General features: G+C 29.4%; 1 protein-coding gene across 1 annotated transcript; it reads right to left on the minus strand.

Annotated features, from left to right (window-relative positions):
* Positions 1-933: 933 nt before the first annotated feature.
* LOC145307048 (uncharacterized) lies at positions 934-17,430 on the minus strand. The gene is made up of 7 exons (XM_080149388.1): positions 17,339-17,430; positions 17,136-17,251; positions 15,761-15,823; positions 14,940-15,202; positions 3,238-3,570; positions 1,318-1,508; positions 934-980 (listed from the first exon to the last, which is right to left on the minus strand). The coding sequence occupies exons 1-7, from the start codon at positions 17,364-17,366 to the stop codon at positions 934-936; spliced, it is 1,041 nt and encodes a 346-aa protein (XP_080005514.1). The 5' UTR covers positions 17,367-17,430.
* Positions 17,431-17,530: the final 100 nt, after the last annotated feature.

Consider the following 17,530-nt stretch of genomic DNA (forward strand, 5'->3'; position numbering starts at 1 on the left):
AAAAAGGTATGCACTATTGGAGAACAAACACTGTCAGATCATAAACCCAAGAAGATCACACTAGAGATAAAGAAATGGCATTGGAGTACCGTACAAAGAAAGAGAATACCCAAGATAAAATGGGAAAGACTTAAAGAACCTGATATAGCAGCACAATACAGACAGAGGATTGAAGAGCTTGTGGAGGAGCAGGAGGAGATAGAGGAAGAGAGAGACAGTACCAACTACAAGGAGATTATTGACCTGGTGACCAGAGCAGCAAAAGACATATGTGGAGAGGAAGAAAAGAGGATTGAAAATCCATGGATGATAGGAAAGGAGGAGGAGTTACATAGAATGAAAGGAAGAATAACAACAGCTGTGAATCAGAGAAACGAAATAAGTATCAGAGAAAGAGAGCTGGGAGAGAACTTAGAAGAAACTGAATTTTTTTGAATGATTTTGACTATAAAGAAGAGTGTTTTTATTGGATAAACGTTATCAGTTACTGGTATCCTAAGTTTCTGCCAAAAATAATCTTATAATTTGCTTTCTAGGCGACGTATTTTAATAATGAAAATTCTATTATTAGCAATCAAAAACTTTCAAAATTACCATAGTACTAAAAATGTGATTAGAAATGTCTATAACTTTTTTGTTTTTGAAGCTGGAGGCTTCAAATTTTGGATATTGGGTCTACTCTTGGCAGTCTTTCAGCAGTTGAAGCGGTATATTTCTTGCATGGTTTCTTTAGTAATAAAAACATATGTCAGCAAATATCTTCAACTTAGTTAAAATCGTATCATAATCTGTGTCAAACTGCTTGAATTGTTACATTTTCTTAAATAAAACTTCTAAAAACAGAATGCTTTTTTGTATGCTCTGGATGTAGTTGTGAAACAAAATAATCACTTGCTGTGATTAAAAGTGTTAATGTGTATTGAAAAAAAATATTTACACTTTCAGATTTTCTGATCTTGTAGTGTCACCAACATTTTCATCTAAACAAAGCAATGAATATTATATGAATGTTTAAATTTGAACATCTATGTAAACAGAAATTAGTAAAATAAGATAAGTTTTTGGAAGTCCCCATTTTTTCTTGGTTTACTTTCAAAAAAGAAAAAAGTAAAAAGGTGTAAAAAGTATAAACAGCCTTTATGTAAGTATGGCTATATACTATAGTAGCAATGAAATGTTAGGACCATGTTTTCCCAGACCTTTAACCCATCATCCCCACCAATGAATAAATTGTCTTCAGAAAAAAATCTGGAATTTGTTTCTGTGGCCAACTATGCAGATGATTTTAATTAAAAGCAGCTTATTATCCTGACTTACCTGAAGTGTTTTCAACTGGTTCTTGTGGAGTGTTCTCATTTCTTTCAAGAAACAAGAAATCAATCCAACAGGTCTTGAACATCAAGTATTGAATAAATTCAATACTTGATATCACAAGACATGTGGCAACTGTCATCAATACAATCTTCTGAAGGCACAGTAACTTTCTGGCTCTCTCTGCACAGTTCCACCTAACAACAAAAACAATTAATGCTAAATTGAGAACAACACACTTAATAAAAGGGTCTAAAAACAAAAGTATATTTTAATATTTGTAGCAGTTATACTTTTAATAAAGGATAAAGTATAAATAAAGTAAAAGTATGTTTGTTTATTTGTCTGTTTGTTTGTCTATTTGTTTGTCTGTTTGTACCAAAGGATCCCACTAACTGCTGAAACGATCAAGTTCTCCTTAACAGGGTAGCTTTTCATAGGTTCCATGAAGGTTTATAACTATTCTAGGGGAGGGTACCAAGTACAACTTCCCTAGAGAAAAAAATTACCCCCCTATATATAGGAGCTACGTGGTTAAATGTTACAACTTACTAAAAACTTTTTCTCACATTTTTCAACGTGGCTCTTAAACTACAAATGGTACAAAAATGATGTTTATATTTCCAAAAATTAGATTGCATGTATTCTGAAAATGTGCAATTTTTTTGCACAAACTTTAAATTCATAAATCTTCCAAAATATGGATGTTGAAAGAAACTGTTTTTCATTTGTTTAATTTGTTAAAATAATCAGTTTTAATTATTCAAAACATAAATGCCCTAGAACAGGTTTTCCAAATATATAAAGTATTTTGTACAATTTTTCTTTTCTCTGCATAATAAATTTTTTTTTACAAAGACATTTCTCTTGAAACACCCTGTTTTAGCCACTCAAACTTTGAAAATTGGACTAAAAGACACCAAAGACATAAGGAAATATTTTCAAAATTGAAAAAAAAATATTTCTAAGAGGATAATGCCAAATTTTGAAAATAGGACCAAAAAAAGCAAAAATATGTGAAAAATATTAAAATAGCCGGCATTGTCCTCTTTGAAATATTTTTTTTAATTTTAAAATTTTTATACCCCCCCCCCCCCTGATAACAACATTATTTTTTACAATTAGATTAGGTTAGGTTTTAGGCTAGGGGGCTAGGAAATACATCTTTCCTCCACTTTGTGTCTACAGAAGAAAGCTGTAAGAAATGTCTTAAATGCTAAGTACAATGTGCATGCCGAGCCCTTGATGGGAAAACAAGATATTCTTAACATTTTTGACATGCAAATGTAGTTGAATTTGTCTCTAAATATTTAGAAAACAAACTTTCCAAATGTATTCCTAATTTTCTGACACCATTGCAAAATACTAGATCAAAATGAGTAGAGAAGCCAAATTATAAAATCTATGAAACTTCCCCTTCAGTAAAAAACCCGAAAATTTGGAATAGTTGCCAGGTGAGCTGAGATCATTAAATTCATCCAAAGCTGTTAAAAAATATGTAAAAAATAAGTGTATATCAAAGTACAAAACATTTCAATACAGGGAGAGAAAGTGTTATCCCTGTGGAAAACATAAATATAATTCAAATATCGAAACCAACAAGCTACTTTAATGCCATACCCTGTAAATAACTAGTATTATTTTATATCATTTGTAAAACTTGTAAATATATAAAAAAAATTTGCTAAATATTGGGCTGAAGGACAGTCAAGATTGACTATAAAGGCCCTGTAGTACAGTTACCCTAATTATGTCAATGTAAATAAATATATCTATAGAAATTGACATAATTTAAAATGTATTAAATTATCTGTAAAATTAATCTGTAATTTACTGCTAATATATCATATCAGACAGACATTTGGAATTTTAAAGCAGCTTTTACACTAATAATGAGACCATTCAGTAAAAAAGTTACAATCTTACCACATGTCTGGTGGAATAAATGGAATGACTTCTTGGGTAATCAGAAATTGCAGTGACAACATCAATACAATGAGAATGGACACAATTCCTTTGTTTTTCATTCTGGACTTCTGGATTTTCTCATCAGCATCGTCTGGTTGAAATGATAGTACAGGTATGAACAGAATTGAATGGTCAGCAAGAGAAGTTTTGTGACTACAGCATTGTATACCATTGTACATTGTGGCCAGTGTAGGAATGATGAACACAATCAAGCACATGGAAGTAGTTGCAATGAGAACTCCATATCTCCAACTAAGGCTGAAAACTATAATGCTGATCATTATAGCAATCCTATAAAAATAACAAATATAAACAATTTTCAAATTGTTAAACATAAAGAATCAGGCAGCATCCTAGTTTAGGAGTGGAGATACCCGGTATCATAAAAATTAAACCCCCCCGGGGGTATGCATCTATTTTGACACCTGGTATGCATCAATTTTGACCCGGTATATATTAATTTGCACTGGTCGCCGGAAGGAAAAAGCAGTTTTTTGAAAGGGGCTATCTGAGATTATTACAGATTCTGATTTATACATATATAGACTAATGAAAAATGCAAAAAACGAAATCAAAAGCGTTCCTTCTTGGGAGAAAATCCGGGAAAAAATGTTTAGCTATTTTTAACCTAAAATTCACATGGGCAAGCATGCGAAAAATATAAAGACATTTTAAAAATGTCATTGCTAAGCACCTAGAAGTGGTAGAAAAATGCTAGGCATACCATTGGAAGGTCATAACCTCTAGTTTTCATAAAGGTATATAACGTTTTTGCACTATTATTAGTTTTTGAGCTATCCTCTAAAGTATACTCAAGTTCTAAAAATGCAGTTTTTTCATGAATTTTAAGTTTGATACTAGTTAAACAAACCTTTTTAAAATTTTATTGCTTAGCACTTAGGAGTTATATAACTATTTTATAAAGGTACATTTGTATATTTTGGGTAATTTCAATTTTAGCTTAATTAAAAATTGTCTTTGAAATGCGTATAGTTTGTAGTAAGAACCAAGGAGGGAGGGCAGAGTTTATACACTTATAGGAAATGAAATGCAGTATAAAATTTTGCCCTGGATGTTTTTGGGCTTGTTGTTATAGTTATAAACCTTATTTTTTTAATGTAAACCTTTTTTGCATAATTTAGCTAGGTAGCCACTAAAGATTTCATTTTGGCACTTTCCTTTTTGGGGCTAGTGGGGTATTTCATCCTCCAAAACACTAAAATTTAAGACTTGAGGTTTTTTTAGAGATATTAAGCTGATTTTTTAATGTTAATTTTATCACATAATTGAGCTATGTTGCAACTAAAGATTTCATTTTAACACTTTCTTTCTCGGGGCTAGTGGGGTAAAAAACAACCCCAAATTGTTAAGTTATAAAATACAGGAAAGGGGGGGGGGGAGTTTATACACTTTTAGGAAATGAAATTTAGTATAAAATTTTGCTCTGGATGTTTGGGCTAGTTGGTATAGTTATTAACCTGATTATTTTTTTAATCTTATATAATTATTTATCAATAAACATTAAGTTTGACACTTTCCTTCTAGTGGCTAGTGGGTAAAACTTCCCCCAAAACTACTAAAAGTTTAAGTTCTGGGCTTATTTTTAAAAATACTGGGCTGATTTTGTTAATGAAAACTTTTTTTCTTCAAATAACTTAACTAAATAATCACTATAGATTTCAATTAGGCACCTCTTTCAAGGACTAAATTATTTTTTTCTATGATTTGAAATAAGTTTTTATTAAAGTTCAACATGAAATCTTTGAAAAACTCATAATTTTTGTATTTTAGTTAAAGGTGTTTTACCCCAATAGACTCTAGAAGGAAAGTGCCAAAATGAAATCTGTAATAACTCCTTAGTTCAATTATGTGAAAAATGTTTACATTAAAAAAAATAAGCTTAATGTCTTCAAAAATAATCTCTTATAACCAATCACATCGTAGAACCAACTTAAAAAAAATAACTATAACAACAAGTCCAAAACAGCCAGGGCAAAATCTGATACTGACTTATAATTTTAATATGTTTTAGGAAGCCCCAAGAAGGAAAGTGCAACATATGGCTACATATTTAAATTATGAGAATAAATTTTAAGTTAAAAAAATTATCTTGATATCTTTAAAAATAGGCTCATAACTTTAAATTTTAGTGTTTTGGAGCCCCAAGAATGAAAGTGCCAAAATGAAATCTTTTGTGACTACTTTGCTAAAATATGTCAAAAAAAATTTACATTAAAAAAATTAGCTTGACATTAATAATGTCCAAAAATGTTAACATTAAAAAAATTAACTTAATGTTTTTGAAAATAATCTCATATCTTATAATTTCAGTGTCTTGGGGGCTGTTTTACCCCATTAGCCCCTAGAAGGAAAGTGCCAAAATTAAATTTTAGAGTTTTACTGGTGAATTTAATCATATAAAAGATTTTACAAAAAGAATCCGGTCAATAACTATAACAAAAACAACCAGGGCAAAATTTTATACTGCATTTCATTTACTAGTGTAAAAACTCCCCCCTCTCTTCTTGGTTCTTACTAAAAACTATACACATTTCAAAGCTTAAATTGAAAGTACCTAAAATATACAAATATACCTATATAAAATAATATATATAACTCCTAGGTGCTAAGCAATATAGTTTTTAAAAGTTTTGTGTAAGAAGTATCAAACTTAAAATTCAAGAAAAAACTGCATTTTTAAAACTTGTGTATACTTCAGAGGATAGCTCAAAAACTAATAGTAGTACAAAAACGTTATATACCTTTATAAAAACTAGAGGTTATGAGCTTTCCAATGGTATGCGTAGCATTTTTCTACCACTTTTTCTACTAATTTTATACTGCATTTCATTTCCTATAAGTGTATAAACTCCGCCCTCCCTCCTTGGTTCTTACTACAAACTATATGCATTTCAAAGACAATTTTTAATTAAGCTAAAATTGAAATTACTTAAAATATACAAATGTACCTGTACCTTTATAAAATAATTATATAACTCCTAATTGCTAAGCAATATAATTTTAAAAAGGTTTGTGTAACTAGTATCAAACTTAAAATTCATGAAAAAACTGCATTTTTAGAACTTGAGTATACTTTAGAGGATAGCTCAAAAACTAATAATAGTACAAAAACGTTATATACCTAGTGGGTCAAAAATAAACCATACAGGGTACAAAATTAAAGATAGGGGGTAAAAAGATAAAGGGTCAAACATATAAACCCCCCCCCCCTCCCCCCCCCCCCCCCCCCGGTATGCAACAATTTTGACACCCCGTATGCATCAATTTGGACACCCGGTATGCATCAAATTAGACACCAACAAAATTAAAGTGATTGCAAATTTTGGTTTATCTTTTCCTATTTTTTAAGTAACTTTCATAGAGTAATGCCTTAAAAGTTCAACTAAGTTAGAAAAAAATCAGTTTAAAATGCCAATATCAATTCCGCATGAAATCAATGTTAAAGTTTGAGCAAAAATTAAACTATAAGAAAATAAGCCATTTCTTCGCTTACAGATAAAAACAAAAAAAGCAATACTTATATTTTGGTAATAAACCTCTAATAATATTTTTCTTCAAACTTTCTTTAAAACTTAATGCCAAAATTCCTTACATTTTATAAAATGATTAACTAAATTCCGATATGTAAGCGTTGCTATGAAGACAAAAGAAAAGTTGTTTAAATCTGTAGAAAGACTGATATTTAAGAATTTAAATGTTTAAATAGAATAAACAAATATTATTTGCTGCACATATTCAGCATAAAATATAGCAGTCTTTCTATATTATTTACATAAAAATAAGCATTTTATCATCGTAAAATAATCCTTGTAATGTGTCGATTTTATTTAAATACTGTCATTATACGCCCACATATGCCCGCAGCCTAACTCACACACACACACACTCACTCACTTACATTGGCCATTCATGTTTCCCTCTTCCATTCTCCGTTCCCCCTTCCTTATTTTTTGTTGGTACAAATGGTACCAACAGATTTTGTTAAGTTGAAGTATAGAAACCAAACATTACTGAATATTGTAAAAGTCGCAGTCCCTTCAGTGTATTTTAAGTTGTAAGTTTGGACCAGTACAGGAAAATTTCAATAGCTATAAAAAGTAAATAATTTTATACCCATAACTGAAAAAACATGTTATTTTATTTCATTTTTTGCATAGGTTTATTGCTAACTGACTTGATTTATTACCTCAGGAACCATCTTTACATTGTGTTTAGGATTAAGATAAAAGCCTTGCTTTAATTAATGTACATCCATAAATAACAGATTAATATTAAAAGAATATAATTTGTGTGCTCTTTATCTTATTCCATGTTTTGAAGTATTAAACAATCAAGTTCTGTGGAGTGTTTGTGTGTGTGTGTGTGTGTGTGTATTTGATTCAACCTGGCTGTACTCAGAAAACGCTTATAGCAAAAACCTTTAATTAATTCATGTTTTAAAGATTGTTTCTTTTAAATATCTTTTATAGATTTTAGTTAATTAATCAAATATAATCTAAGCAAGAATTTTACCCCAAAATAAAAAAAACCATAATATCTAAAAACTTTCTCAATCTATAGTAAAAACTTTAAAATCCCCCAATTATGTGGGGGCCTAATCGTATTTTTAGCTCTGCAGTATGATGAAGCTTTTTTAGCAAGTAGTAAATATTGAGAAGGGATGAGGGTGCTATGTTCACAATCAACAACTATAAATCAGCTGACCTTATACCCATATTTGGTAATATCTTTGCGATTATCGGTAGAAATCGTTTAATCTCCCCGTAAAAAGAAATTACAAACTTTTTTGGATAGTTTAATATGTATGTAACAAAAGAATTTATTCTACTCTAAATTTGCAAGTAAACTTCAACAAAAAGATTGTTATTTGTCGATTTTGATAGGTTTTAAGATATGTATAATAAAACTCAAAATACAATGATGTTTTCAAGGGAATCAATTCGTTTTTTTAAAGTTTGATTTATTTTTAAAGTTTTTAATTTTAAAGTATTTAAGACTTAATTCTAAAAATAGTACTCTTAAAAAACATTAATCAATGACATATATCAACTTTTTCCCAGCTTTGTGAACACTTTAAGATAGATGGTCAAACAAATACCCCCCTCCCCCCCGGTATACATCTATTTTGACACCCGGTATGCATCAATTTGGACCCCGTATGTATCAATTTGGTCACCCCAATTTTTTTGGCTTAAAATAGACAAATGGGTAATGAACAATACATAGTGGGTCCAATATAAAGCATACAGGGTACAAAATTAAAGATAGGGGGTAAAAAGATAAAGGGTCAAACATATACCCCCCCCCCCCCCGGTATGCAACAATCTTAAAGATAGGGGGTCAAAGCAATAGTTGTGAGGTCGGGTGGGGGGGGGGGGGGGGGGGAAGGGACCCCCAACCTCCCTAAAAACCTAACTTTATTATGGACTAATTTCAAAATTTCTTTTTCCTTTTTAAAGGATAAAATAAGCAAAAGGTAATAAACAATCCATAGGGGGTCTAAACTCAGGCATACTGGGTGCAAATTCAAAAATTGGGGGTCAAAATGAATAGTTGTGAGGGGGGGGAGGGACCCCTAACCTCCCTAAAAACCTAACTTTTTTGTTTATGGACTAATTTCAAATATTTTTTTTTCCTTTTGAAAGGATAAAACAAGCAAAAGGTAATAAACAATACATAGGGGGTCTAAACTCAAGCATACCGGGTGCAAATTTAAAGATAGGGGGTCAAAATTAATAGTTGTAATGGGGGGTAGGGACACCCAATTACCCTTAAAACCTAACTTTGTGTTTATGGACTAATTTCAAATTTTTTTTTCCTTTTGAAAGGATAAAACAAGCAAAAGGTAATAAACAATACATAGGGGGTCTAAACTCAAGCATACCGGGTGCAAATTTAAAGAAAGGGGGTCAAAATTAATAGTTGTGGAGGGGGGGGGGAGGGACCCCCAACCTCCCTAAAAACCTAACTTTTTTGTTTATGGACTAATTTCAAATATTTTTTTTCATTTTGAAAGGATAAAACAAGCAAAAGGTAATAAACAATACATAGGGGGTCTAAACTCAGGCATACCGGGTGCAAATTCAAAGATAGGGGGTCAAAATTAATAGTTGTGAGTAGACCCAATACCCAAAGTTTGTAGCCTCCAGCTTCAATAACAAAAAAGTTACAGACATTTCAAAATGATTCTTTTAGTACAATGAAAATTTTGAAAGATTTTCATTGTACTAAAAGAAAATTTCAATATTAAATTTTGTAAGAAATACAGATGCTCAGCTGTTATTGGTTGTTCAGCAGACTTTACGCGCACTCAGGCTTCTGATTGGCTGGAAATCCTAGAGGCTGGTATTCTAACGCTACAGTACTCTCAATACAACGCAAATTAAACTGAATTTTTTTTAATGGTTTTGACTTTAAGAATAGTGCTTTTTTTTGTAAAAATGTTATAAGTTCCTTTAAACTGCTTTTAACCTATTTTTAAAACATATACAGTATGACCCTCGAAAAAGTATTTTTTAGCATCTGCAGCCCTTATTTCTCAATGAATTATCATAAAATGTATATGTCCTTGTTCTCTATAGATTTCCACATAAGTAGATATAAAAATATTTTTTTACCTCCATTAACACCGGAGATTTTTAGAGCTAAAGTTTTGAAAAATTGACTGAGGAAAAAGTAACTTTTAAGATGAAACGACTTTTTTAGCAAAATTAAGGTAGAAATCCTTTTATTTTTGTTACTAGCAAAAACTTTATACAAAAACGAAATAAAAAATTTAGTTTTTGAGAAAAAAGCATTTTTTACACATATTTTTTGAGTCTTTTTAGTTTAATGATATTTTGAAAAACTTACTTATTAGGCAAAATTGTTTTAAATTAAAAAAACAAGCAAATCTTTATGAATAAAGCAGGAAAATTGTTTTTGTTTCATAATCCTAACTTTAATAACAAAAAAGTTATAAAGAAAATAAAATTTCAACATAATGATTTTTTAGTATTAAAAGCTTAGTCAACCCCCTATAAATGATTGAGATGTCGGAGCAACTGTCATAATTAACCCTTTTTATAAATAAGGGTAAATAAATAACCTAAAATTTGCAAATAATCAATTCATTTAGTAGTATTTTTTGCCATTAAAAATTGATATTTTTTGGAGTAATAAAAAAGAAATAATTAGTTAACTTGTTTTTCTTTGAGTATCATTATTCGGTTGTCAGAAAAACATAATATAACCATCCAATAATTATGAGAAACAAAAAAAATTCTTTTTCTCAGTCACTTTTTCAAAACTTTGGCTATAAAAATCTCCGGTGTTAATGGAGGTAGAATTAAAATTTGTATATTTACTTATGTGGAAATCTATAGAGAACAAGGACATATACATTTTTTAATGATTCATTGAGAAATAAGGGCTGCATATGCTAAAAAATACTTTTTCGAGGGTCATACTGTATAAAAAATATACTATGACACCAGTAGAATCAAACTGCAGAGCCTAAATTTGAATTAAGTCCCCAATAAACTTTTTTGATCAGAGCAAAAGTTCTTTTTTTATTTGGTTAAAATTCATAGCTTTTAGAGTGTTTTGTTTCCTAAATATTGTATTCTGGTATAGAGTAAAATTAGGCCTTTTGATTTCATCTAAATTAATTCATTAAAAAGTTAATTCTTTACAACATATCAATGAATTAACATTATCATGTTTGTTTTCTATCACTTATTTAAAACACATAAAAATTGGCTGTAAAGGGTTAAAATTGTGTAAGATGCTGTAAGATGACAACAAATGTTTATGCAATATAACAAATTTATTTTTGTCACATATACAAATATGATATAATATAAGATTATTCAAACTTATTTTTTTAAATATCTTTTAAAAGTATGTATCTTTTATGTGTATGGTTTTTATTCTTTTCATTTTAATTAAATAAAAATTATTTAACTACATTGGAAATAAGTCACTTTGTGAAAACACTCTTTTTTGAAATGTAAAGAATTGAAATGGAAGAAGACTTGTTATTGGTTCAGACTACAGAATTATATGTTTTATTGTATATGTTAGATTTTTCAATGAAATTAATTGTTTTAGAAAAAAAATATTTCAGTTGAACAGAGTAATGTTTTTTTATTGTATCAATATAAAGTGAATTATACACGGAGTTTCAGAAAAAACTGCGTTTTCCGTTTTTCTGACACAACCAGAAGGAATTCAGAAAAAACGATTATATGTCCTTATTCTCTGTAAAAAAGTACATCAAATTTATAACAGGTGTTTTTCATTATCTCTAAAAATACGGCCTCTATGATAGGTACATAGTTTCCAAAAATGCTTTATGTGAAAAATGTTGTGCAAGAAAAATTAAAATAACTCTTCTATTATGTATAAAAAAAATCGTAGAATTTCAATATTAATTTAGAAAAAGGTATAAGAAAAGTACCCTAATGAGTTTTAAAGGTGAAATGCTTTTTAGCTCCTCACAAAAGCATTTTTAAGAAACTGCAATTTGTCATTTTTTCACATTTCTTGATTGTGATGCATTTGCAGTAAAAGAATCTTTTTTAATAATGTAGGTTATAGTAAAAATAAAAAAAAACTCTTTTTTATTTCACTAAAAAATCTCTAAAGACAAAAAAGTTATTGAAGTTTGAATTTTTTTTATTAAAGCATTTAATTACAAATTATGGATAAGTTATGAGTTGATATCTTAACCTGTCAATGAAGTTAAAGGATAATAGGAATAAATAAGGGGTGGGGATTTACGAACATGAGCAATTTTTAAGGTCATGTTTCTTAAGTATACAAAAAGAAAAACTGAATATTTGTTTTCAGTGAGGGAATTTTAAATGAAATTTTAGTGTAATTGGTAGAAAATTGTATTGGCCGTATTAAAGGACGCCTGCAAGAAATACCACGCTTTAACTACTGAAAGACTGCCACAAGTAGACCCAATACCCCAAATTTAAAACCTTCAGCTTCAATAACAAAAAAGTTCTAGGCATTTCAAAATAGCATTTCATGTACAATGAAAATTTTGAAAGATTTACAATGCTCATAAAAGAAAAAACAATATTAAATTACGTTGCCTAGACATAAAATTATAACCTTATCTTTGTCAGAAATTTAGATTGCCGGTAACTGATTACATATTTACAATAAAAACACCACATTTCATAGTCAAAATCTATGAAAAAAATTCGATTTAAATTGCATTTGTGAACAAAAATCATAGCGGAAACAAAGGGAAAAACTAAAACAAGCTCAGCTGTGATTGGTTGCTAAGCTGATTCAGCCTTCTGATTGGCTACAGTACACTCGGTGCAACGCAAGTTAAACTTAATTTCTTTTAATGATTTTGACTATAAAAATGGGTATTTTTATTGTAAAAATATAATTAGTTACTGGCAACCGAAATTTATGGCAAAAATAAGCTTATAATTTTGTTTCTAGGCCACGTAGTTTAATTTCAAAATTTCTAACATTAGCATTGAGATTCTTTTAAAATTATCATTGTATATAAAATGTCATTTTGAAATGCCTAGAACTTTTTAGTTATAGAAGCTGAAGGCTTCAAATTTGGGGTATTGGGTCTACTTGTGGCAGTCTTTCAGCAGTTAAAGCGTGGTATTTCTTGCAGGCTTTCTTTAAGATGTTGTTTTCAAGTGAATAAATTTTTGAAAACCAACCTTAAGGCACAAAATTCTACCAGAAAAAAGCATCATACGCATCTTTTGAAATATTTATGCTTTAAAATGCGCCGTTATTTTCAGAGATATTAAAAAACACCTGTAACAATTTTGATGCATATTTTTATAGAGAATATTGACATATAATTATTTTTTTGTACTCCTAATGGTTGTTTCCCAAATTTGGAAAACGCAGTTTTTTTTTAAACGCCCTGTATAAATTGTTCTAAAAGCAACAATATTACCCCGAGTAAAAAAGACTTTTTGCTCTAGTCAAAATCACCAGAGCAACATTAAAAATTAACCTTTAAATCCCCCAAAAAAAGTTTATTGGGGACTTAATTCAAATTTGGGCTCTGCAGTCTGATTCTATAGGTATCCTAGTATATTTTTGACCATCCATTCAAAAATAGGTTAAAAACAGTTTAAACGCCTATACCCCTGTTCCGTCCAAAAAGTATTATCATCGGATTTGTGTGATTTGGAGAGGTTGTGTGAAAAATGTCGTCTTTGTAGATATTTTAGGTCAAAATAAACTATCAATCAATAAAAGAATAGCAATCAATCAATAAAAGAATTTTTTATATTATATATTTAACAAAGAAAAAAAAACAATTTTGTATCAAAATTAATATCTAAATAAAACAATATTTAGAGTAAGTCCTGTATGAGACTAGGTGTAAAGATATCAGTTATAAAACTTTGAGTACCAGGTGTAGTTTACAGTGAAATGTTTACTAATGGTTATAAAACTTTGGGTACCAAGTGTAATATACAGTCCAATGTTTACAAATTGTTATAATACTTTGGGTACCCAATATAATTTAAAGTCCAATGTTTACTAATGGTTATAAAACTTTGGGTATCAAATATAACTTACAGTCCAATGGTTACTAATGGTTATAAAAGTTTGGGTACCAATTAGTCCTGTTAATATAATTAGCCTTATTCATTACAGATTTATTAATTAAGAGAAAATTGTCTGTAATATGATGCATTTCAGTATGGCTGAGAACCGATTCTAATCTAGCGGATATTTATCGGTTGTGAAGCCATTTTTAAAGTTAACTTTTCTTGCAAAAAAAACCACTTGAAATAAAGATAGGAGTCTGAAATTTTTTGTGTAGTTTCCTTAAATAAATTAGAATCGCCGCTCTTTTATGCTTTGTGCTCGATTTTTAACTTTAAAACCCTTTAATTATGCGATGTTTGTCAATAGGTTATTTACATTTAAATTTCGTATCAATTAAATTTCAACAAAAATAACATTAACTTTTTTTGCAAAAAAAACACTTAAAATAAAGATAGGAGTCTGAAAATTTTTGTGTAGATTCCTCAAACAAATGAGAATCGCCGCTATTTTATGCTTTTTCTCGATTTTTAACTTTAAAATCCTTTAATTATGCGATGTTTGTCCGTAGGTACTAAATGACACTAAAAATATCTCCTCAAATCACGAACCCTTTGAATGGCCCTAACTCGGTAGTTTTTCATCGTAAATCAATGAAATTTTAAACATAGTTAGTTTAAGTAGTTCCTAGTACACACAAAAAATATCATTAATATCAAAGCAAATTGAAAAAAGTTATCGCTTCCGTAAAAAAGGCACTAAAAACGATAAGAAAACAGCATTATAAACTCTCTCAAAACTGGTTTTTATCTGTACCTATTAAATTAGCTTAAAAATAGCATTAAATTTGACAATTTTAACATTAAAACAACGTTAAAAACGGTAAAAAAAGGCCGTTATTCTATAGCCATTACATTACTTTAAAAGTATAGTCAAAAAAATGTTAAAAATTACGTTTTTTTATTCACCTATTTCTTGTCATTTCTGTAAGTGTCTTTTTACTTACTGGCTGACAATATGATTATTGATGCATATATTTAACACACTAAAAAGGGATAGAAGTCAATAAGTGATAATAATATTTTAAGGTAAAGTGATCATACCTTGCAATAATATCTACTGAGCTCCTAACCATTAGTACAAACTTGTCAAATATCCTTTGCTCTTTCTGAGTCACATTTATCTTGAAGCTGCTGAGGCCCCAGAGAAGTGATGATATGGATGTGGTGATGCTAATCATATCCAGGATATAACTGCTGTCATCCAGGAATTCATAAGTGCCAGGAGTTGTTAGGAAAACATTGAACAAAACTATTCCAGTTTGAAGAAAGAGTTGCATTGTTGATTCAATGCATACTTCATACATCTAAAATATAAAAGATTATATTGATAATATATTATATTCACACATAGCTTATTAATTATAAACATTAAGAAAATAAATTGTTATTGAATTCAATAAGAAAAAATTAAAAGACAATTTATTTTCTTAACGTTTATATTTAATTAGCTATGTCTGCCTCTATTAGAATTTTATTTTGGTATGGGAGGAGGTTAAAATTGTAACTCCTATTTTATCTAAAATTAAAGCTCAAAGTCTAAAATTTTCTGATTATGGCATAATATTTTAACAGTAGTAAGGTTTTTTCTAAGGCTTATTTTTGTATTTGAAGATTCCAAGTGTGACAACTATGCATCATAATTTTTATATGCATGCTTGTTATCATTATTTTATCTGTTTAGTCTTTCTATATTTTTTTATACAGGAGTTTCATTGCTTACATAAATATTAAACATCTAAGCATTTTCTAGTTTATTATGTATATAGATATTTATTTTACTGATGAGTTATTATATATAAATAAAATCTCCACACTTAATGCTTTTTGAAGATATTTAACTTTTTTGTACTGAAAAGAGTTACCTTATCTGATTGGTATCTTTTCTTTTGTTCAACATCCTGTGGATTCAAAAAACACTGAAATCCCTAAATAGATATATTATTTTAGAGTATTGTTACACACATTATATATATTTATCCAATATAATTTTAAAACACATATATTTTAATAAAAATTTTCAAACATACAACTTTTTTTTTATTAACAGATAAATATTCTTAACCCTTAATGGTCGGGGGGGGAGGGCGTTGAACGCCCCCCCATCCGGTTTTTTCTATCACATTTTCTGTGTGTGAAAGATAAAGAGCCCAAACTGCTTGACTTTTTAAGTATGGGTATGACACATAACTGAGAGTTGGAATTTTTTGAAAATCTCCATCCTGGCGGGCACAGGATGCCAGCAAACCTGGCAGGGTCATCCAGGTAAAGAACAAAAATATTTTTTGACTTAAACGAAGCATTTTATCTTACCAAATTACTAAAATATCCTTTAGTAGTACATCCTTATATAAAATACAGGTGTTTAAGTCAATTTTAGGTTCCAGGTATGATCCTGCAGGTCCTGATCCTGCAGGTCTCCAGAAATCTTTTAAAGGCTCCTGTGGCCGCAATTTTTGACTTCAAATTTTAAACTTAAGCTTATCTTACATGTCTTGATAACGCATTAAAATTTCATAAAGATCCGCCGCCGTTTTCCCGCCGACCGCCGACTGCGGCGGCTGGCAGCTGCCAAATACAGCTGCGGCCGCTGAAATTTATGTTTGATATTTCAAATATAAAATTTACATAAAAATAAACATTTTCTGCAAAAAAATTGTTTTTCTAGTTTCAAAAATAAAAAAATTACAGCCGTTTGAAATTTTTAAGTAAAAAAGGACCTAACACAAAGGTTGTTAAATAAAAGGTTGAAGGAAGCGAAAATTGACTTAGACTTATAAAAGGTCGGAAATTCATCATAACACAGGGGACTTGCACAAAATTTTTTAGCCCTCTAGCTCTAATAGGAACTGAGATAATATGAACTGATTAAGGTGCGGCAAGGGGCCCGACTGTTAAGGGTTAATAGTAAAATTTGGAATAAAAATTTTATTTGTATTTGTACAAGGAAAAAGGAATCAATCTTGTTTTTCACTAATACTCTTGGTTATCTAAGAAAACCAAAAAATATATAATTCTGAAAGCAATGAACTTGCAAAAACATTTTTGCTTTTAAATGTATAAGTTGCACGTAATATCTTTAAAAATGCATTAAGTTTAGTTATGCAAAATAGTCATTTGATAACCTTTAATTTGCAAGTTTTAAAAACAAAAAATATAATTCTTAAAGCAATGAACTTGCAAAAATGTTTGGATTTTATTTTAACATAATAAATTTTAAGTCTCTCCCTTATAATATACCTTGTACAACATCAATGGCTGATAGCCAAATGCCAATAACAAGCTTTTGAAACTCCATTTTTTCTTCGACACAAGATCAAACATATATGCAATGCTGGGTAGGACTAGTATGGCAACTAAAAAAAGAAATAAGTAAGTAATAACAATAATTTCAAAATTTTAATAAAGTAAAATAAATTTTGTAGATAAAAAACAATAAGAACCTGATACAATAAACCCAACTGAATTCATCTGCTCTTTTCCAAACTTTGTATATTTGTATGTGTAGTTGGCAACTTCTGTTTGTCAAGTAAACAAATTATACAATTGTTTTTTTTAATATTGTCTCTGGCAATATAAAAGATGAGGGAAGTATAAAAATTCTTATTATTAATAGGTTAGATATAATTAGGTTA

Source organism: Acartia tonsa, chromosome 15, assembly GCF_053477335.1.
Source record: "Acartia tonsa isolate MP-2025a chromosome 15, ASM5347733v1, whole genome shotgun sequence".
NCBI lineage: Eukaryota > Metazoa > Arthropoda > Copepoda > Calanoida > Acartiidae > Acartia > Acartia tonsa.